The sequence below is a fragment of the Neofelis nebulosa genome, chromosome 12 (assembly GCF_028018385.1).
Source record: "Neofelis nebulosa isolate mNeoNeb1 chromosome 12, mNeoNeb1.pri, whole genome shotgun sequence".
NCBI lineage: Eukaryota > Metazoa > Chordata > Mammalia > Carnivora > Felidae > Neofelis > Neofelis nebulosa.
This window is the reverse complement of record NC_080793.1, coordinates 63,231,817-63,253,990: the sequence shown is the minus strand read 5'-3', so window position 1 is coordinate 63,253,990 and position 22,174 is coordinate 63,231,817. Positions and strand designations below refer to the sequence as shown.

The following is a 22,174-nucleotide window of genomic DNA, read 5'->3' as shown; positions in this document are numbered from 1 at the left end:
AAAGAGAGTTCTCCATTCTAATTTTCAGAGACTCTAAAGGAGTTTCTGGGGTTAATTATTCCTACAGTAAAAAAATTATGTTCATATCAGTCAAACTGGGTTGATGAGAAGCTACTCTTTTCCAAGTCACCAAGGACATGAAAAACAACAGGTTAAAAAATTACTAACCACAAATTTTCACACTAACCTATTATATAACTAAAGAAAGTTATTTAACTAGATTTAAAGAATAATATAATCTGATAAACTGAAATGAATTATAGATAATCTAATTTAGCCCCCTTATGATGATATGTCCACTCTGGGGTCTCATTAGGCCATCAACCTTGGTCATTCCTCATAAAAAATCTTCCCAGATTAGGGACTTGTCAAATTCCATTTAAATCAAACATCAAAAACAGTGCTTCAAAAATAGTAACAATAAAAAGAAGATGATGAACTTATTTTAGAGGGATTGTATATTAAAGATGTGTGGTCTATAATGAGCAAAGACACGCCTACAGTTTGGAGGCAGGCACTGGCTCCAGAAACTCCTAGAAATGTAATGATTCCAAGGAACCTTTACAAGGACACAGGACACCTTCAAAACATGGCAGATTTTCCTAATTAATACACATCATTAACCAGATTAACCTTTATCTCCACCAAAGATAGTAAAACTTCTCTTTGTGGTTTTAGTGTTGATTTAAAGAAAGTTTTAATACTTACCTGAATCAAAGTTATCTTTCTCCAGGATATCCAAAGGTTCTGTCACCTCTACAGACTTACTAATTTCTACTTTAGGAGATTCTTTTCCAGGATCTCCTTCACCTTCTTCAGTAGTCCACAGTTCTCTAGTAAATTTATCATGATCAGGCTGTCTTCTGAAATCATCGTAGTCTTTCTTTAGGCGGCTCCTGAAATAAAATGCCCAACAAACAACACATACATCTTAAACTCTTGGAAGCTAAACTAACTGTTAATAATTTAAACTTTATTTTGAAATATTTTCAATTAAGTCGCTAAAAGCTATGTTTTAATCTCAAGTGTGTCTAAGATGCTTGGTTCAGTCTTACCAACAAGTATCATTAAAGAAGAGAAAACCCAGGGGGTAGGCATAAGAAACCAGAAAGGATTATATTTATAACTTCAGAATACAGTGTTTGAATATACCACCAATTTGTCTTTTTAAATGCTATTAGACCTATTAAATGAGAGAAAGGTAAATTTTTTTTTTCTAGCTGCATGGACAAAAATAGATTTGAAATATTTTCATAATTACTGATTATAATATAGTAAAAAATGCCGTTTAAAAAAGTTAATCAAATCCTAAACACTTTACCAGCAAATGAATGAAGTAAAGTTGCAGGATACAAAATGAATACCCAGAAATTGATAGTATTTCTATATATTAATAACAAAATAGCATAAGGAGAAATTAAGAAAACAATTCCTTTTACAGTTGCATCAAAAAGAATGAAATATCTAGGAATAGGCTTAACCAAAGAGGTGAAAGACATGTACTCTAAAAACTTTAAAACACTGATGAAAGAAATTGAAGATGACACAACGAGAAAAATATTCCATGCTCATGGATTGGGAGAATATTATTAAATGTTCATACAGCCCAAAGCAATCTACAGATTCCAAGACAATCACTATCAAAATACCAACAGCATTTTTCACAAAGCTAGGGGAAACAGTACTAAAATATGTACAGAACTACAAAGACCCCGAATTGCCAAAACAATCTTGAGAAACAAAAACAAAGCTATAGGAATCACAATTCCAGATTTCAAGATATACTACAAAGCTGAAGTAATCAAAACAGTATGGTAATGGGGCACAGGGGTGGCTCAGTGGGTTAAGCGTCAAACTTTGGCTCAGGTCATGATCTCATAGATCGTGGGTTTGAGCCCCATGTCGGGCTCTGTGCTGACAGCTCAGAGCCTGGAGACTGCTTCGGATTCTTTATCTCCCTCTCTCTCTGCCCCTCCCTTGCTCGCACTCTGTCTTTCTCTCACAAATAAATAAACATTAAAAAAAATAGTATGGTACTGACACAAAAACAGATACACACATCTAGGGAACAGAATAAAAACCCCAGATACAAACCTATACTTATATGGTCAACTAATTTATGACAAAAAAGGCAAGATATACAATGGGGAAAAGTCTCTTCAATACATGGTGCTTGGAAAACTGAACAGCCACATGTAAAAGAATTAAACTGGGGGCGCCTGGGTGGATCAGTGGGTTAAGTATCCGACTTCGGCCTAGGTCATGATCTCGTGATTCGTGAGTTCGAGCTGCGTGTTGGGCTCTGTGCTGACAGCTTGGAGCCTGGAGCCTGCTTCAGATTCTGTGTCTTCCTCTCTCTCTGCCCGTCCCCTGCTCATGCTCTCTCAAAAATAAATAAATGTTAAAAAAAAAAAATTTAAAGAATGAAGCTGAACCACTTTCTAATACCACACATAAAAATAAACCCAAAATAGATCAAGACCTAAATGTGAGATCTGAAACTATAAAAATCTTAGAAGAGGACACAGGCAGTAATTTCTCTAACATCAGCATGGCAACATTTTTCTAGATTTGTCTCCTAAAACAAGGGAAACAAAAGCAAAAATTAACTACTGGGACTAAACAAAAATAAAAAGCTTCTTCACAGTGAAGGAAACAATCAATAAAACAAAAAGGCAACCTAATAAAAGGAAAAAGATACTTGCAAATGATGTATCCAATAAAGGGTTACTAACCAAAACATAAAAAAAAACAAACAAAACTTCTACAACTCAATACCAAAAAGCAAACAATCTGATTAAAAAATGGGCAGAGGACCTTAACTGACATTTCTCTAAAGACCATATAGATGGCCAAGAGACATATGAAAAGATGCTCAACATCATCAGAGAAACACAAATCAAAACTACAATGAGATATCACCTTACACCTGTAAGAATGGCTAAAATCAATAAGAAGTAACAAGAGTTGGTGAGAAAAAGGAACCCTTGTACACTGTTGGTGGGAATGTAAATTGGGGCAGATACTGTGGAAAACAGTATGAAGGTTTATCAAAATTTAAAGATAGAAGCTTTGCACAGTGGCAGTATCATAGCCAATGAGGTTTATCTGAGGCATGATTATTGCTAATTGAAAACTTTTCCCAATATCTTGCCAGGATGATTTAAAATATAGTCAGCACTGGCAATTTTTGAAAAAAAGAAATTAAAAATAGAAATAACATATGATCCAGTAATTCCATTAGTGGGTGTTTGCCCAAAGAAAACAAAAACACTATAAAGGAAATAAGCACCCCTGTGTTCACTGCAGCATTATTTACAATAGCCAAGCTTTGGAAGCAACCTAAATGTCCATCGATAGACAAACAGATAAGGAAGACATGGTATATATTATGTGTACACATGCACACACATACACACATACACACACACACTGGAACATTATGCAGCCATGAGAAAGGATGAGATCTTGCCATTTGCGATAACATGGATGAACCCAGAGGATATTCTGCCCAGTGAAATAAGTCAGAGAAAGAAAAATACCGTAAGATTACACTCACATGTGAAATCTAAAAAACAAATGAAGGGACTTTTCAGAAGATGGCGGTGCAGGAGGACACTGGGCACACTGTGTCCTGATGATCACCTAGATTCCACCCATATCTGTTTAATTTACCCAGAAAACCACCAGAAGACTAGCAGAACGGACTCTCCGGAGCCAAGCGTAGACAAGAGGCCCACGGAAGAGGGTAGGAAGGGCGGCGAGGCGGTGCGCGCTCCACGGACTGGCGGGAGGGAGCCGGGCGGAGGGGCGGCTCGCTGGCTAAGCAGAGCCCCTGGGTCTGGCTTGCAAAAGCGGAGGGGCTGGATGGAGTGTGTTCTGACAGCCAGTGGGACTTAACATCTGGAATTTTATAAGTCAACAGCTCTGCTTGGAGACGGGAGGGCTAAAGGACAACAGGAGGAAGAGTTGTTGAACCCCGGAGGACAGAGCTCATCTTGGCGGGAAACAAAGGCGCTGGGAAGCGCCATCTCCCTCGCCCATCCCCCAGCCAAAATCCCAAAGGGAACCAGTGCCCGTCACAAACTTGCTTGCACTGGGCAAACACCCAACGCTGTGCTTCTGCGGATCCATCCCTCCAAAGAGTCTGCCTTGCTCCCGGTGCCACAGGACCCCTCCCAAAGGGGACCACTGAAGGCAAAGCGAGCTATGCCCGCCCCTCCCGCCCCTGTGCACCTTGCAGATCCACCCCGGCTAATAGGACAGATCCCATAGAAGCAGCACCACAAGCCTGGCAGTGTGCAAGTAGCCCAGACAGGGGCCACACCACTCCAAGTGAGTCCTGCCCTTGGGAGAGAAGATAAGGTACACACCAGTCTGACTGTGGCCCCATCGGTGGGCTGGGGGCAGACATCAGGTCTGACTGCGCCCGCCCACCAACACAAGTTACTCCAGACAACACAGTGGAAGAGCCCTGCGGTTCCCCACCACTGCAGGGACTATCCAAAATGACAAAACAGAAGAATTCCCCTCAAAAGAAACTCCATGAAGTAGCGACAGTTAACGAACTGATCAAAAATGATTTAAGCAATATAGCAGAAAATGAATTTAAAATAATAGTCATAAAATTAATTGCTGGGCTTGAAAAAAGTATAGAGGACAGCAGAGAATCTATTACTATGGAGATTAAGGGACTAAGAAACAGGAGGAGCTAAAAAATGCTCTAAATGAGCTGCAAAATAAAATGGGAGGCGACCACAGCTCAGATTGAAGAGGCAGAGGAGAGAAATAGGTGAATTAGAAGATAAAATTATGGAAAAAGAAGAAGCTGAGAAAAAGAGAGATAAAAAATTCCAGGAGTATGAGGGGAGACTTAGAGAACTAAGTGACATAATTAAACGAAATAATATATGCATAATTGGGATTCCAGAGGAGGAAGAGAGAGGGAAATGTGCTGAAGGTGTACTTGAAGAAATCATAGCTGAGAACTTCCCTGAACTGGGGAAGGAAAAAGGCATTGAAATCCAAGAGGCACAGAGAACTCCCTTCATACGTAACTTGAATCGATCTTCTGCATGACATATCATAGTGAAACTGGCAAAATACAAGGATAAAGAGAAAATTCTGAAAGCAGCTAGGGATAAATGTGCTCTAACATATAAAGGGAGACCAATAAGACTCATGACAGATCTGTCTACTGAAACTTGGCAGGCCAGAAAGGAATGGCAGGAAATCTTCAATGTGCTGAACAGAAAAAAAAAAAAAATGCAGCCGAGAATCCTTTATTCAGTAAGTCTGTCATTTAGAATAGAAGGAGAGATAAAGGTCTTCCCAAAACAAACAAAAACTGAAGGAATTCGTCACCACTAAACCAGCCCTACAAGAAGAGATCCTAAGGGGGATCCTGTGAGACAAAATACCAGAGATATCGCTAAGCACAAAACCTACAGACATCACAATGACTCCAAACCCATATCTTTCTATAACACTGAAAGTAAATGGACTAAATGCACCAACCAAAAGAAATAGGTTATCAGAATGGATGAAAAAAAAAAAACAAGGCCCATCTATTTGCTGTCTACAAGAGACTCATTTTTGACCTAAGGACACCTTCAGATTGAAAGTGAGGGGATGGAGGACTATCTATCATGCTACTGGAAGTCAAAAGAAAGCTGGAGTGGCCATACTTCTATCGGACAAACTAGACTTTAAATTAAAGGCTGTAACAAGAGATGAAGAATGTTATATAATAATTACAGGGTCTATCCATCAGGAAGAGCTAATAATTATAAATGTCTATGTGCTGAATATGGGAGCTCCCAAATATATAAAACAATTAATCACAAATATAAGCAACCTTATTGATAAGAATGTGGTAATTGCAGGGGACTTTAATACTCCAGTTACAACATTGGACAGACCATCTAGACACAGGATCAATAAAGAAACAAGGGCTCTGAATGATACATTGGATCAGATGGACTTGACAGATATATTTAGAACTCTGCATCCCAAAGCAACAGAATATACTTTCTTCTCGAGTGCACATGGAACATTCTCCAAGAGAGATCACATACTGGGTCACAAAACAGCCCTTCATAACTATACAAGAATGGAGATCATACCATGCATACTTTCAGACCACAATGCTATGAAGCTTGAAATCAACCACAAGAAAAAGTCTGGAAAACCTCCAAAAGCATGCAGGTTAAAGAACACCCTACTAAAGAATGAATGGGTCAACCAGGCAATTAGAGAAGAAATTAAAAAATATATGGAAACAAACAAAAATGAAAATACAACAATCCAAATGCTTTGGGATGCAGCAAAGGCAGTCCTGAGAGGAAAATACATTGCAATCCAGGCCCATCTAAAGAAACAAGAAAAATCCCAAATACAAAATCTAACAGCACACCTAAAGGAAATAGAAGCAGAACAGCAAAGATACCCCAAACCCAGCAGAAGAAGAGAAATAATAAAGATCAGAGCAGAAATGAACAACATAGAATCTAAAAAAACTGTAGAGCAGATCAATGAAACCAAGAGTTGGTTTTTTGAAAAAATAAACAAAACTGATAAACCTCTAGCCACGCTTCTCAAAAAGAAAAGGGAGATGACCCAAAGAGATAAAATCATGAATGAAAATGGAATTATTACAACCAATCCCTCAGAAATACAAGCAATTATCAGGAAATACTATGAAAACTTATATGCCAACAAACTGGACAACCTGGAAGAAATGGACACATTCCTAAACACCCACACCTTTCCAAAACTCAAACAGGAAGAAACAGAAAGCTTGAAAAGACCCATAACCAGTGAAGACATTCAATCAGTTATAAAAAATCTCCCAACAAATAAGAGTCCAGGACCAGATGGCTTCCCTGGGGAATTCTACCAGACATTTAAAGTAGAGATAATACCTATCTTTCTCAAGCTGTTCCAAAAATAGAAAGGGAAGGAAAACTTCCAGACTCATTCTATGAAGCCAGCATTACTTTGATTCCTAAACCAGACAGAGATCCAGTAAAAAAAGAGAACTACAGGCCAATATCCCTGATGAATATGGATGCAAAAATTCTCAATAAGATACTAGCAAAATGAATTCAACAGCTTATAAAAAGAATAATTCACCATGATCAAGTGGGATTCATTCCTGGGCTGCAGGGCTGGTTCAACATTTGCAAATCAATCAACGTGATACATCACATTAATAAAAGAAAAGAAAAGAGAAGAAAAGAAAAAGAAAAGAACCATATGATCCTGTCAATCGATGCAGAAAAAGCATCTGACAAAATTCAGCATCCTTTGTTAATAAAAACCCTTGAGAAAGTCGGGGTAGAAGGAATATACTTAAAGATCATAAAAGCCATTTATGAAAAGCCCACTGCTAATATCATCCTCAATGGGGAAAACTGAGAGCTTTTTCCCTCAGATCAGGAACACGACAGGGATGTCCACTCACCGCTGTTGTTTAACACAGTGTTGGAAGTGCTAGCATCAGCAATCAGACAACAAGAGGAAATCAAAGGCATCAAAATTGGCAAAGATGAAGTCAAGCTTTCACTTTTTGCAGATGACACGATATTATACATGGAAAATCCGACAGACTCCACCAAAAGTCTGCTAGAACTGATACATGAATTCAGCCAAGTTGCAGGATACAAAATCAATGTACAGAAATCAGTTGCATTCTTATACACTAATAATGAAGCAACAGAAAGACAAATAAAGAAACTGATCCCATTCACAATTGCACCAAGAAGCATAAAATACTTGGGAATAAACCTAACCAAAGATATAAAAGATCTGTATGCTGTAAACTATAGAAAGGTTATGAAGGAAATTGAAGAAGATATAAAGAAATGGAAAAACATTCTGTGCTCATGGATTGGAAGAATAAATATTATTAAAATGTCAATACTACCCAAAGCTATCTATACATGCAATGCAATCCCAATAAAATTGCACCAGTATTTTTCTTCAAGCTAGAACAAGCAATCCTAAAATTTGTATGGAACCCACAAAAGTCCCCGAATAGCCAAAATAATTTTGAAGAAGACCAAAGCAGGAGGCATCACAATCCCTGACTTCAGCCCCTACTACAAAGCTGTAATCATCAAGACAGCATGGTATTGGCACAAAAACAGACACATAGACCAATGGAATAGAATAGAAACCCCAGAACTAGACCCACAAACGTATGGCCAACTCATCTTTGACAAAGCAGGAAAGAACATCCAATGGAAAACAGACAGTCTCTTTAACAAATGGTGCTGGGAGAACTGGACAGCAACATGCAGAAGGTTGAAACTAGACCACTTTCTCACACCATTCACCAAAATAAACTCAAAATGGATAAAGGACCTGAATGTGAGACAGGAAACCATCAAAACCCTAGAGGAGAAAGCAGGAAAAGACCTCTCTGACCTCAGCCGTAGCAATCTCTTACTCGATACATCCCCAAAGGCAAGGGAATTAAAAGCAAAAATGAACTACTGGGACCTCTTTTATATATATATAATATATATATAACACAGAAAGCTGAAAAGTGATCTCTCAGAGATCCTTTTCACATAAAAATATAATAGCTATGTTTCCATAAAACAATGGAGAGATGAAAACATTTCCAAAGACACATAATTTAGAGATCCTCTATTATTCCTCTTGCTTTCAACTGAATTTCTCTATTCTACCACTAACCTTTACCTTATTTCATTTTGTTTAAAAAAGAAATGGGGGTGCCTGGGTGGCTCAGTCCATTAAGCATCGAGTCTTGATTTTGGCTCAGGTCATGATCTCAAGGTTTGTGGGATTTGAGACCTGCATCGAGCTCTGTGCTGACAGCAGAGCCTGCTTGGGATTCTCTCTCTCTCTCTGTTCTCTCTCTCTCTGCTCTCTCTCTCTCTCACTCTCAAAATAAATAAATAAATAAACATTGAAAAAGATCTGAACATACATTCTCCAATTTATTTTTACTACAAATTCTTATTTAAGTATACTGAAGCTTAAGTCTCACCTCTGTCACTTAATAGCTGTGAGACTTTGGGGAAGCTCCTTAAACTTTCTTTTTATTTTAAGCTTATTTATTTATTTTGAGAGAGAGAAAGAGAAAGAAAGAAAGAGAGCAAATGAGTGCGTGCAAGTGGGGGAGGGGCAGAGAGAGTGGGAGAGAGAGAGAATCCTAAACAGGCTCCTCTCTCAGACACAACCTGATGCAGGGCTCAATCTCATGACTGTGAGATCATGTTCTGAGCCAAAATTAAGAGTCAGATGCTTAACCAACTGAGCCACCCAGGCACCTAGCACCTTAAACTTTCTAGCATCAGTTTACTTTTTTGTATAATGGGGATAATAATAGTACTTACCTCACAGTATGTGTGGCACATAGAATAATTGTAAAATTAATCTCCTTTTAGAAATATCTTCATGGGGGTTGTATGAAATTCCTCCCTTCTCAGCCCTCTTCTTTGTCTCAGCTGTTTTGTTTTATTTTATTTACAGGGAAAATAGAAGCTGGGGCACCTGAGTGGCTCAGTCCATTAAGCATCTGACTTCGTGAGTTCAAGCCTTGTGTCGGGCTCTGTACTGACAGCTCAGACCCTGGAGCCTGCTTCGGATTCTGTTTCCTTCTCTCTCTGCCCCTCCCCTGCTTACGGTCTGTCTGTCTGTCTCTCTCTCTGTCTCTCAAAAATAAACATTAAAAAAAGAAGAAGAAAATAGAAGCAGACAAGAACTTTCATATGCTCTTATCTCATCTGCCACTTATGACCTTCATTTGTACTCATATTCTGTCTTCCTATTTAAGCTAATGCCTCCATTTATGCATCCTCTCTCATCTATCCAATAATATCATTCTACCAAATGTCTCTTCCTTTCCCTGAGTCCATTTTTGCCTATTAGATCATTTTCACCAGTATACAGAAAGTTATTTCCCCATTAATTAAAACAAACAACAACAAAAAACCAAAGCACCTTCTCTTGACTGCAACTTGTCCTTCCAGCTACTGCCCTATTTATCTGCTCCACTTTATGATAAAACTTCCTCTCCCCTAATTCTCTTGAACAGACTTCTATGACTTTTACCCACTACTCTACCAACACAGCTCATCAAGGTCATCAATGATTTCCATGTTGCCAAATTCAAAATTAATTCTCAGGCCTCATCTTTTTCAATCTATCACAAGCAGCCCTCCTTTTTGAAATTATTTTCTTTACCTGGCTTCCAAGACACCCCGCTTTCTCTTGGTTATCCTACCTTACTGAACATTCCTTCTCAGTCTCTTCTGCTGAAGAGTCCTATTCCTCTCCACCATCTCTAAATGTTGGAATGCCCCAGGGCCCGGTCTCTCTTTTTCTCTATCTATGCTCACATTCTAGGTGATTTCTACCAGTCTCATAGCTTAAATATAATCTATATCTTGACAACCCTAAATTTATGCCTCCAGTCTGGTTTATTCCCTTGAACAGGGACTCATACACTAAACTGTCTACTCAATTAAGCCCAATTAGATGTCTAAAAATCATATCAAACTTCACATGTTGAAATCCAAACTCCTGAATCCCTGCCCTGCAAACCTGCTACTCCTTTAGTTTCCCTTATCTAAATTAATGGCAATTCCATTATTCCAGTTGTTTAGACCAAAAATAGAACATCATCTTTTTACTCTTCCTCTTCTTCTTCTTTTTTTTGACACTTTATATCCAATGTTTAAGAAAATTCTACCTATCCTACTTTCAAGATACACCCAGAATCCAACCACCCCTTGCCATCTGAATAGCTGTTAAGGAGAATCATGAAAAACAGGTGACCACCAATTGACCCATGAGTTGGACCCAGGCACTCAAAGGCTTCTCATTCCTTCCCCCACCCTTGGAATGCAGGTTCTACTTGCCTTTCCTGCCCCCCAGAGACTGCTCCAAGAACACAGCCTTGAGATAGTGATGTGATGTTGAAAATACCTACACGATATATATGTGATTGCATCTAAGTAAGGCCTCCTTATATGAACTTTTAAGATCTGGTGGGCAGGTGCAGAGATCCATTTGTCTTGCTGCTGCTCAAGACAAGCCTTATCAAATGTAATTTCCTTTTACTTACTCAACCTGCCACCTACGCACCTGGAGTGGCCCGTTTCTTCCTTTGGTCTCTCCCTGCCCTCTGAATACAGACGCCAGTTTCAGATTACACCAGGGAAACTCCTTAAGAGGGTTACAGACCAGTAACCACTATCCTGTTCCAAGCCATCATCGTTTTTGTTTTTGCCTGGATTATTGCTTTTTGTAATTGATTTCCCTGTCATCCCACTACACTAATCTCAGCATGACAGGTAGTGTGAGTGCTTTAAAACATAAGTCAGATCAGGTCCTTCCTCTGCTTAAAACCATTCAATGGTGTCTTATTTCAGAGTAAAAACAAAAGTCCATTAAGACTTACATGATCTGGATACTGTTCCCTATACTTCTCTGATATCTTGACTCTTAGCCTTTTAATCCTCACTCACTCAGCTCTGGATACACCTGTGAACCTTTGCATTTCTTCTACATGCCAAATATGAGGCCAACCTTAGGGCTTCTGCATCTTCTTTTCCTTCAGATATCCATGTGGCTCTCTTCCTCATTTATTTCAGGTCTCTGAATATCAACTCATCAGGGAAGCTTTCCCTGACACCCTACAAAAGAGCAATCATCATCTCATCCAAACCAGGCATTTCCTATTCTCCTTACCGTAATTTAATTTTCTTCATAGTACATATCACTAACTGACATTTTGAGCTTGTCTGTTTCTTCCGAGAATGTACACCACATATGAAGTCAGAAATCAATAATAGAAGGAAAACTGGAAAATCCACAAATTTGTGGAAATTTAATAACACACTATTAAACAACTAATGGATTAAGGAAGAAATTATTTTAAAAAACCTGGAAAATACTTATACATAAATGGAAATGAAAACACAACATAGTAAAACGATGGGACACAGTGGGGGGAAAAACAGTGCTAAGGGGGAAATTTAGAGCTATAAAGAAATGTTTACACTAAAAAACAAGAAACATCTCAAATCAACGACCTAACTTTATAACTTTAGAAATTCAAAAAAGAAAAACAAACTAAACCTAAAGCTAATGGAAGGAAGGAACTAAGATATCAGAGGTAAACAATATAGAGAATAGAACAACAATAGAGAAAAATCAATGAAACCAAAATTTCCTTCTTTTAAAAGATCAACAAAATTAACAAATCTTTATCTAGATCAACTTAGAAAAAAAAAAGAGAGAAGACTCAAATTAGGAAAATCAGAGATAAAAGTGGGGCCATTACAACCAATCCCATTAAAATAATAATTAGAATGTTATGAAAAATTGTATGCCACCAAATTGGATAATTTAGATGAAATAGACAAATTTCTAAAATCAAAAACCTACCAGGATTAAGTTACAAGGAAACAGAAAATCTGAATATGCCTGTAACTATTAAAGGAGAATGAATCATTAATTCAAAAGTCTCTCAACACCGAAAAGTTTGGATCTAATGCACTCACTGGTGAAATCTACCAAACATTTAAGAACTAATACCTTTCTTTTGCAAACTTTTCCCCCAAAAAACTGAAAAGTAAGAAAAACTTCCTAATTCATTCTTTGAGGCCAGCATGACGCTAATGCCAAAGCCTGACAAGGACACTACAAAAAAACTAGACAAGTATCTCTTTTTTTTTCTTTTTTGTCCCATTTTAATTCCAGTGAGTTAACAATTAGTGTTATATTAGTTAAGATGTACAATATAGTGCTTCAACAATTCAATACATCATCCTGGTGTCCATCACTACAAGTGCACTCCATAATCGCCATCACATTTTTAACCCATCCTCTACCCTCCTCCCATGTAGTAACCATCAATTTTTCTCTATAGTTGAGTCTGTTTCCTGGTCCGTCTCTTTCTATATATAGATGTAGATATATAGATATAGATAGATTTCTCCTTTGCTTATTTTGTTTCTTAAATTCCACATGAGTGAAATCATATGGTATTTGTCTTTTTCTGACAGTTTGATTAGCATTATACTCTCTAGCTCCACCCATGTTACTGCAAATGACAAGATTTCCTTCTTCTTTATGGCTGAATAATATTCCATTGTATGTATATGTGTGTGTGTGTGTGTGTGTGTGTGTGTGTGTGTGTGTGTGTATGCCACTTCTTCTTTATCCATTCATCAATTAGTGAACACCTGGGATGCTTCTGTATCTTTGCTACTGTAAATAATGTTGCTATAACATAGGGATGCCTGTATCACTTTGAATTAGTGTTCTTGTATCCTTTGGGTAAATACCCAGTAGTGCCATTGCTGGATCATCATTTTTAACTTTCTGAGGAGCTTCCATACTGTTTTCAACAATACCTGCTCCCACTGACACTGTAAGAGGATTTCCCTTTCTCTGCAACCTCGTCAACACCTGTTGTATCTTATGCTGTTGATTTTAGCCATTGTGACAGGTGTGGGGCAATATCTCATTGTAGTTTTGATTTGCATTTCCCTGAAGGTAAGGGATGATGAACATCTTTTCATAGGTCTCTTTGCTATCTGGATGTCTTCTTTGGAGTAATGTCTGTTGATGTCTTCTGCCTACTGTTAACTGGGTTGTTTTTTGGGTGTTGAGTTGTATAAGTTCTTGAGTTGTATAAGTTCTTTATATATTTTGGATACTACCCCTTTATCAGATGTGTCATTTGCAAATATCTTCTCTTATTTAGTAGGTTGCCTTTTAGTTTTGTTGACTGTTTCCTTCCTTGTGCAGAAGCTTTTTATTTTGATGTTGTCCCAATAATTTATTTTTTCTTTTTAGGTTTTTTAATGTCCCAAACATTTATTTTTTCTTTTTGGGTCTTTTGATGTTGTTCCAATAATTTATTTTTTCTCTTTAGGTCCTTAATCCACTTTGAATTTAGTTTTGTGTATGGTGTAAGAAAGGAATACGGCTTCCTTCTTTTGCATGTTGCTGCCCAGTTTTCCCAATACCATTTGTTGAAGAGACTATCCTTTTCCCATTGGATATTCTTTCTTGCTTTATCAAAGATTACTTGACCAAAAAACTGTGGGTTCATTTCCATTTCAATACCATTCCATTGATCTATGTGTCTATTTTTGTGTCAGTACAATAAATACTGTTTTGATTACTACAGCTTTGTTAATATAACTTGAAGTCCAGAATTGTGATGCCTCCAGTTTTGTTTTCCTTTTTCAAGACTGTTTTGGCTATTCAGAATATTTTGTGATTCCATGCGATTTTAGGGTTGCCTGTTCTAGGTCTGTAAAACATGTTATTGGTATTTTGATTGGGATTGCATTAAAGGTGTAACTTGCTTTTTGAAGTACAGACATTTTAACAGTACTTGTTCTTCCAATCCTTGGGCATGGAATGTCTTTCCATTTCTTGGTGTCTTCAATTTCTTTCATCACTGTTTTATAGATTTCAGAGTACAGGTCTTTTACCTCTTTGGTTAGGTTTATTCCTGGGTATCTTATTATTTTTGGTGCAATTGTAAATGGGATTGATTCCTTAATTTCTCTTTCTGCTGCTTCATTATTGGTGTATAGAAATGCAACAGATTTCTGTATATTGATTTTGTATCCTGTGGCTTTACTAAATTTGTTTAGCAGTTCTAGTCATTTTTTTAGTGGAGTTTTTGGGCTTTCTATATATAGTATCATGTCATCTGCAAATAATGAATGTTTTACTTCTTCCTTGCCAGTTTAGATGCCTTTTATTTATTTTTGTTGTCTGAGACCGCTGTGGCTAGGACTTTCAGTACTATGTTGAATAAGTGGTGAGAATGGACATCCTTGTCTTGTTTCTGACCTTAGGGAGAAAAATTTGTTGAAGGTTTTTTACCATGAATGATGTTGTATTTTGTCAAATGCTTTTTCTGAATCTACTGAAATGATCCTATGGTTCTTATCTTTTCTCTTATTGATGTGGTGTATTACATTGACTGGTTTGCAACTATTAAACTACCACTACAACCTAGGAATAAATCACATTTGTTTCTGGTGAATGATCTTCTTAATATATTGTTGAATTTGGTTTGTCAGTATCTGTTGAGGATTTTTACATATATGTCAATCAGGGATATTGGCCTGTAGTTATCTTTTTTAGTGGTGTGTCTACCTGGTTTTGTTATCAGGGTAATCCTGGCCTCATAGAATGAATTTGGAAGTTTTCCTTCCTTTTCTATGCCCTGGAATAGTTTGAGTAAAACAGGTATTAATTCTTCTTTAAATATTTGGTAGAATTCACCTATGAAGTCATCTAGTCCTGGAGTTTTTTTGTTGGAAATTTTTTGATTATTCATTCAATTTCTTTCCTGGTTATCAGCCTGTTCAAATCTTCTATATCCTCCTGTTTCAGTTTTGGTAGTTTATAGGTTTCTAGGAATTTATCCATTTCTTCTTGATTGTCCAATTTGTTGGCATGCAGTTTTTCCATAATATTTTCTTATAATTATTTGTACTTCTGTGGTGTTGGCTGTTATTTCTCCTCTCTCATTTGTGATTTTATTTGAGTTCTTTCTGTTTTTTCCCTGATAAGCCTGACTAGATTTTTATCAATTTTAATTGTTTGTTTGTTGTTCTTTTTCTCACTCCCTTAGATGTAAGGTTAGGTTGAGATTTTTCTTGCTTCTAATTGAGCCCTTTATTTCTGCTTTATTATTCCTTATCTCTGTATTAAGGGTCTCACTCATGTCTTCCACTCTCTTCTCAGGTCCACTGAGTATCCTTATGATCACTGCTTTAAATTCTCTATCAGGCATATTACTTATATCTGTTTGGCTTAGATCTCTGGCTGTGGCCTTGTCCTGTTCTTTCATCTGGGATAAGTATCTCTGTCTCCTCATTTTGTCTGCCTCTCTGGGTCTGTTTCTCTGTGTTAAGAAAAGCAGCTATGTCTTCTGCTCTTGAAAGAAGTGACTTTATGAAGAGGAGGTTCTGGAGTGTCCTGCAGTGCAGTGTCCCCTATTCACCAGAACCTGGCGCTTCAGGAGAATGTCCTATGTGTATTGCTTACTGTAATGTCCAAATCACTTTTCCTTTCAGAGCAGTCGTCTGCGCTGACCCTCTGCCTGTTGTGGGCTATGCTTACTCTGTGGTATTAGTGGGACTCAGGCCGACCAGCTCTAAGAGGGGAGAGCTCACCAGGGAACCTGCAAGTGGGCAATCGGTGTTAGTGAAATTATATTGGGCCACTAGTCCTCTGCAGGATCTCTCAAAGCGCTATGGCTGTGGGGGATGTGAAGCTGGTCTGGGCGCAAGATGATGGCTGGGCATGGCCTGCAGCAGCAGATATGCACCTGGAGTCTGGGCAGGGTACCTATGCAACTTTAACAAAACTTGCCCTGAGTACTGGGTCGAGGCTACAGGTATCTGTGCAGCTTTGTCTCCTATGGCTGGTTCTATGTTTATCCTGAGGGTCAGGGAGGAAAATGGTGCCTGCCAGCTTCCTCATTTTGAAAAAAGTTCACCAAGTCTAAAATCAGTATGAACAGATCTGTTTCCTGTTTGCCCCTGGCGTTGTGTAAACTGCTGTTTTTATGTTGCCTCTCTGCACAGGCTGTTATCTCTTTAAAGGCAGGAACCCAGCAGCTATCACTTACCCTCCTGGCTCACCCAGTGCTTAGTCAGCAGACTTTTAAAGCTCCAGGCTCCAAGTCCCACTGGTTTTACAAACTCATGGAATTCAGCCCCTCTGGTTTTTAAAGCCAAACATTATGGGAATTAGTCTTCCCCATTGTGAGCTCCCTGGCAGAAGTACCTGTTTCTTTACCCTCTCTGTGTACACAGTCCTTTCCCTCCTGCAGGCAGCCTCCCTCTACATTTTGGACTTCCCTAAACTTTCAGATGCAGCTTCTTCTCTATATTTAGTTGTGGAGTTTGGTCTGCCAGTCTTCAGATTGCTCTCTGATTTATTGACTTGGGTGGATGATATCTAGCTGTAAACATGGGATGGTGTGAGCTCAGGATCCTTCTACTCTGCCATTGTTCCCATGCTCCCCCAGACCAGTATCTCTTATAAACACTGATGCAGAAATCCTCAACAAAATATAAGCAAATGGAATTCTGCAGCATACCAAAAGGACCTGAACAAATGGGATTTACTGCTAGAATGTAAGGATAGTTCAACATATGAAAACTGATTAATGTAACATACCACATTGACACAAGAAAGCAAAGAAACCACATGATCATCTCAATCATTGCAGAAAAAGCATTTGACAAAATTCATCATTCTTTCATGATAGAAACACTCAACAAATAGAAGGAAGCTATCTCAATATAAGAAAAGCCATAAGGAAAACCCATAGTGAACATCACACTCAATGATGAAAGACTGAAATCTTTTCCTTCTAAGTTTGGGTAGAAGGCAAAGATACTCACTTTTGCTACTTCTATTCAACACAGGACTAGAAGTTCTAGACCAAGGGGTGCCTGGGTGGCTCAGTTGGTTGAGTGTCCAACTTCAGCGCAGGTCATGATCTCATGGCTTGTGAGTTTGAGCCCTGCATCGGGCTCTGTGCTGACAGCCCAGAGCCTGGAAACTGCTTCCGATTCTGTGTCTCCCTCTCTCTCTGCCCTTAACCCACTCGCATTCTGCCTCTGTCTCTCTCAAAAATAATAAACAAACATTAAAAAAAAAAAAAAAAAGAAGTTCTAGACCAAGCATTACGCAGGAAAAAGAAAAGGCATCCAAATTGAAAAGAATAATCTTTTCACAAACAACATGATCTTACATGTAGAAAACCCTACAGAGCCACAAAAAAAATTGATAGAACTAACTAAATGAGTTTAGCAAAGTAGCAGGATACAAAGTCAACACACAAGAATCAGTTGCATTTCTATACAGTAACAATGATCAATCTGAAAAGCATCTTAAAACAATTCCATTTTTAATAGCATAAAAAAGAATAAAACATTTAGGAATTAATCAAGGATGTGAGAGACCTGTACAATGAAAAGTACAAAACACTGGAGAGAGAGATTAAAGATGACATAAATAAATGGAAACACATCCATGTTTACGGATTAGAAGACTTAATATTTTTAAGATGTCAATACTACCCAATGGGCTCTACAGATTCAAGGCAATCCCTATCAAAATCCCAATTGTATTTGTTACAGAAATAGAAAAACCTATTCTAAAACTCATATGGTATCTCAAGGGACTTGAGCCAAAACAATCTTGAAAAATAAAAACAAAGTTGGAGTGCTCACACTTCCTGGTTTCAAAACTTACTACTAAACTTACTAATAATTTCTTGGGAATTACACCAAAGGCAGAGGCAACAACAAAAAAAGACAAACTGGACCTCATGAAAAATTTCAAAAATTGCTCATCAAAGGCACTATCAACAAAACAGAAAGATAACACACAGAATGGAGGGAAACATTTGCAAGTCATATACCCAATAAGGGATTAATAGCCAGAATATACAAGGAATTCCTAAAAATCAACATAAATCAACAAGCAGATTCAAAAATGGGCAAAAAACTTAAATAGCCATTTCTTCAAAGATATGTAAGTAACCAATAAGCACATGAAAAGATACCCATTTTATTTCAATATTATTAATCATTAGGTAAATACAAATCAAAAGTACAAAAATATACCACCTAGTGCTCATTAGAATGGTTACTAGTAAAAAACAAAAACAAAACAAAACAAAACAAAAAAACAACCCAGAAAATAACAAATGTTGGTGAGGATGTGGAGAAATTGGGATCCTTGTGCATTGTTGGTGGGAATGGAAAACTGTACAGTCACTTGGAAAAGAGTATGGTGGTTCCTTAAGAAATTAAAAATAAAACTACCCTACAACCCACCATTGCACTACTAGGTATTTATCCGAAGGGTATGAAAATGTTGATTCAAAGGGGCACATGCACCCCAACGTTTATAGCAGTGCTATCAACGACAGCCAAATTATGGACAGAGCCCAAATACAAATGTCCATCAACTAATAAATGGATAAAGAAGATGTGTGTGTGTGTGTCTGTGTGTATGTGTGTGTGGGTGGTGGAATATTACTCTGTGATCAAAAAGAATGAAATCTTGCCATTTGCAACAACATGGATGGAACTAGAGTGTATTATGCTAAATACACTGAATATGCTGAAATAAGTCAGTTGGAGAAAGATAAATACCATATGATTTCATTCTTATGTGGAATTTAAGAAACAAACAAGATCAACATAGGGGAAGGGAAGGAAAAATGAAATAAAGTAAAAACAGAGAGGGAGGCAGACCATAAGAGACTCTTAAATACAAAGAACAAACTGAGGGTTCATGGAGGAGCCATGGGTGGGGGATGGGCATTAAGGAGCACTGGGTGTTATGTATGTAATTGATGAATCACTGGGTTGTACTCCTGAAACCAATACTACACTTCATGTTAACTACTTGAATTTAAATAAACAAATAAATAAAAACAAAACAAAACAAATAAAATAAAAATAGAATTACCACATGATCCAGCAATTCCACTTCTAAGTATATACCCAAAAGAAGTGAAAGCAGTATCTTGAAGAGATATTTGTACACCCATGTTCTTGGCAACATTATTCATAATAGCTAAAACATGAAAACCACCCAAGCATCCACTGACAGATAAATAAGCAAAATGGTATACACACACAATGAAATACTGAGCCTTAAAAAGGAAGGAAATTCTGACATATGCTACAACATGAATGAACCTCGACAATATTATGCTAAGTGAAAGAAGATAGTCACAAAAACACAAAAATATAAATGCTGTGTATTACATGAGGTACTTAAGAGCAGTCAAATAATATAGACAAAGTAGAATGGCGGTTGTGAGGGGTGGGTGGGAAGGAAAATGGGGACTTATTTAATAGGTACAGTTTCATTTTTACAAGATAGTAGGGTTCTGTTTAAACAGCACTACTTTTTCAGGGCTTAGAAGTGCCTTGCACACAGCAGGCACTCAAAAATAACTGTTGAATTATAAATCAATGGAAAAATACCAAATGATTCCAGAACATCTTCCCATAATCACAAGTTAAGAGCCCTAAAATAAGTAAAACGTTATAAAGCTCAAAGTACCTGTTTCTTTGAAAAGCTTTCATCAACTTTGGTTCCCATGGCAGCAACTCATTTAAAAGACGTATCAATGTACCATGCAATTCTTTTACAGCTTGCCTCCGATGATACCATTTGCCCTAAAAACACAATATTAAAGTAAATCCTTTAGATTTAATCTAAAAGTGAATGTCAAGCCTTATTTTCTGAGTAAAACACAAAATAAAACACCAATACTTATCAAATGAGTATATCTTTTTTAGAAGGTTGCAGAAAGAGGAAAAATATTCTGTAATAAATTTATAATATTTTAAAGATTCTCAATTCTACTAGAGAAATCTAAAACCTATTTAATCAAACAAGGAGACAAAATTTTTTTTTAAGTTTTTAATTGGGTCAACTGTAAATATTTTAATAAGTCATTTCTAAATACATGTAAAAATACAAACATTCATAAAAATTCACTAAATATGTAAATGATATGGCTCACTTCTGTAAAGTTTTTGTAATTATCCCAAAGAGTGGGAAAAAAGAGAAAAAAGTCAGGATTGTTATATTCAAGCACAGTCTTAACAAACTTCCTTAGGAAGTTTTACAATTATTTTTACTTAAAAATATTTCCACCACAGACAAACAGATAAGTGGTCATAATTTTCAACACTATAATGCTACAGCTACACTGAGTTAATAATTACTGACGCCCCCTCTCCATTTGTTAAGTATTATCCAAAGTATTTAACTCATATATCTATCTCTATTTCTATCTATCTGTATCTCTATCTAGAAGGGAAAAGGAGGGAGGGAAAAGGAGGAGGAAAGTGAGGAAGAGAAGGAGGGGAAAGAATGGAGGGGTTGAATGAGCATGAGAGTACACATGTACTTTAGTGTTATGAAAACCTTTCTAATGTATGTGCCTTTTTAGTCTCACTTAACAAATGAAACTAAAGCTGAGAGATTAAATGACTTGTTTAAGGTCCTATGACTTGAATCCAGATCTACCTTATGTTGAAGTACAAGTTCTTAGAACTACATCACTCTACTCTACTACATCACTCTACTCTACATGTCTACTCTTAAGAGCTGTATTGCATAAATTCAATGACATAGGTTATAAAAACCATTAGTAAAGATACACTTCACCAGTACCCATAAAATTATTCAAATACCATAGGAACAATAAGGTTACAGAAGTTATATCGTTAGGTAGCCAACTCCCCCCTTTTCCACAATGTTAGTGTATACCTATCACCATCACCATCTTCATCATCATCATCATCACTACCATCTTCATCATTTGCTGCTCTATAACCATGTGGTATTTCTTTTTTTTTGTTGAGATATAATTCATATACCATATAGACCACTCATTTTTTTCTTTTGTAACAAAAAATACACAACTATATATATTGTGGATCACAATTAACATGCAAAAATTAGACTTCATCTCATAGCAACTATTGAGTTAATTTACCACATATGTAGAACACTACGGCAGAAAAATAACCACTTCCTAAAGCAAAATGTATTCTGAATCTGTGCATAAATTTCCCAATTTTATATATATATATATATAAAATGGTATATATATAGACAAAGTAGAATGGCGGTTGTGAGGGGTGGGTGGGAAGGAAAATGGGGACTTATTTAATAGGTACAGTTTCATTTTTACAAGATATTAGGGTTTACAAGATATTTTACAAGATAGTAGGGTTCTGTTTAAACAGCACTACTATATATATATATAACCGTCAACATTTCAGCCACTTACTGAAATGTGAAATTTATCTATGTATGTGAAATTTTAGTCACAAACATAAATGATGAATAGTGTAGTTCCTACTCCAACAGAATATTTATTCATGTAGAAATAAACAAGTACATTTTTGTTTCTGAGGTTTTTATACCTTGGAAGGGAATTGTTTATTAGAAGAGTAGGAAGATTTGGGATTACATGTGTGCACATAATGAGTATGGAACCTAGGCTCAATGATTAACCCTTATCTTTTTAATGGCATGACAAATCAGAGTATTGTGAAAAAATTTCAAGGAAAGTAATTATTTCATATATTGTTTATATATTATA

The 22,174-nt window shown here is 37.0% G+C and overlaps 1 protein-coding gene and 1 non-coding gene across 4 annotated transcripts in view; one reads left to right on the top strand and one right to left on the bottom strand.

The window, feature by feature from the left end:
• Positions 1-22,174, bottom strand: part of KIAA2026 (KIAA2026 ortholog) — a 129,847-nt gene that overhangs the window by 4,693 nt on the left and 102,980 nt on the right. For all 3 annotated transcript variants that reach the window (XM_058695431.1, XM_058695429.1, XM_058695430.1), the window contains 2 exons: positions 20,116-20,231; positions 709-896 (listed from right to left, as the gene is read on the bottom strand). In XM_058695431.1, coding sequence (XP_058551414.1) covers positions 709-896; positions 20,116-20,231 — 304 coding nt within the window. The remainder of the gene's footprint in view (positions 1-708; positions 897-20,115; positions 20,232-22,174) is intronic.
• On the top strand, positions 3,069-3,206 carry LOC131492300 (U4 spliceosomal RNA). Its single transcript, XR_009251997.1, has one exon. It is a non-coding gene; the product is annotated as a U4 spliceosomal RNA (small nuclear RNA).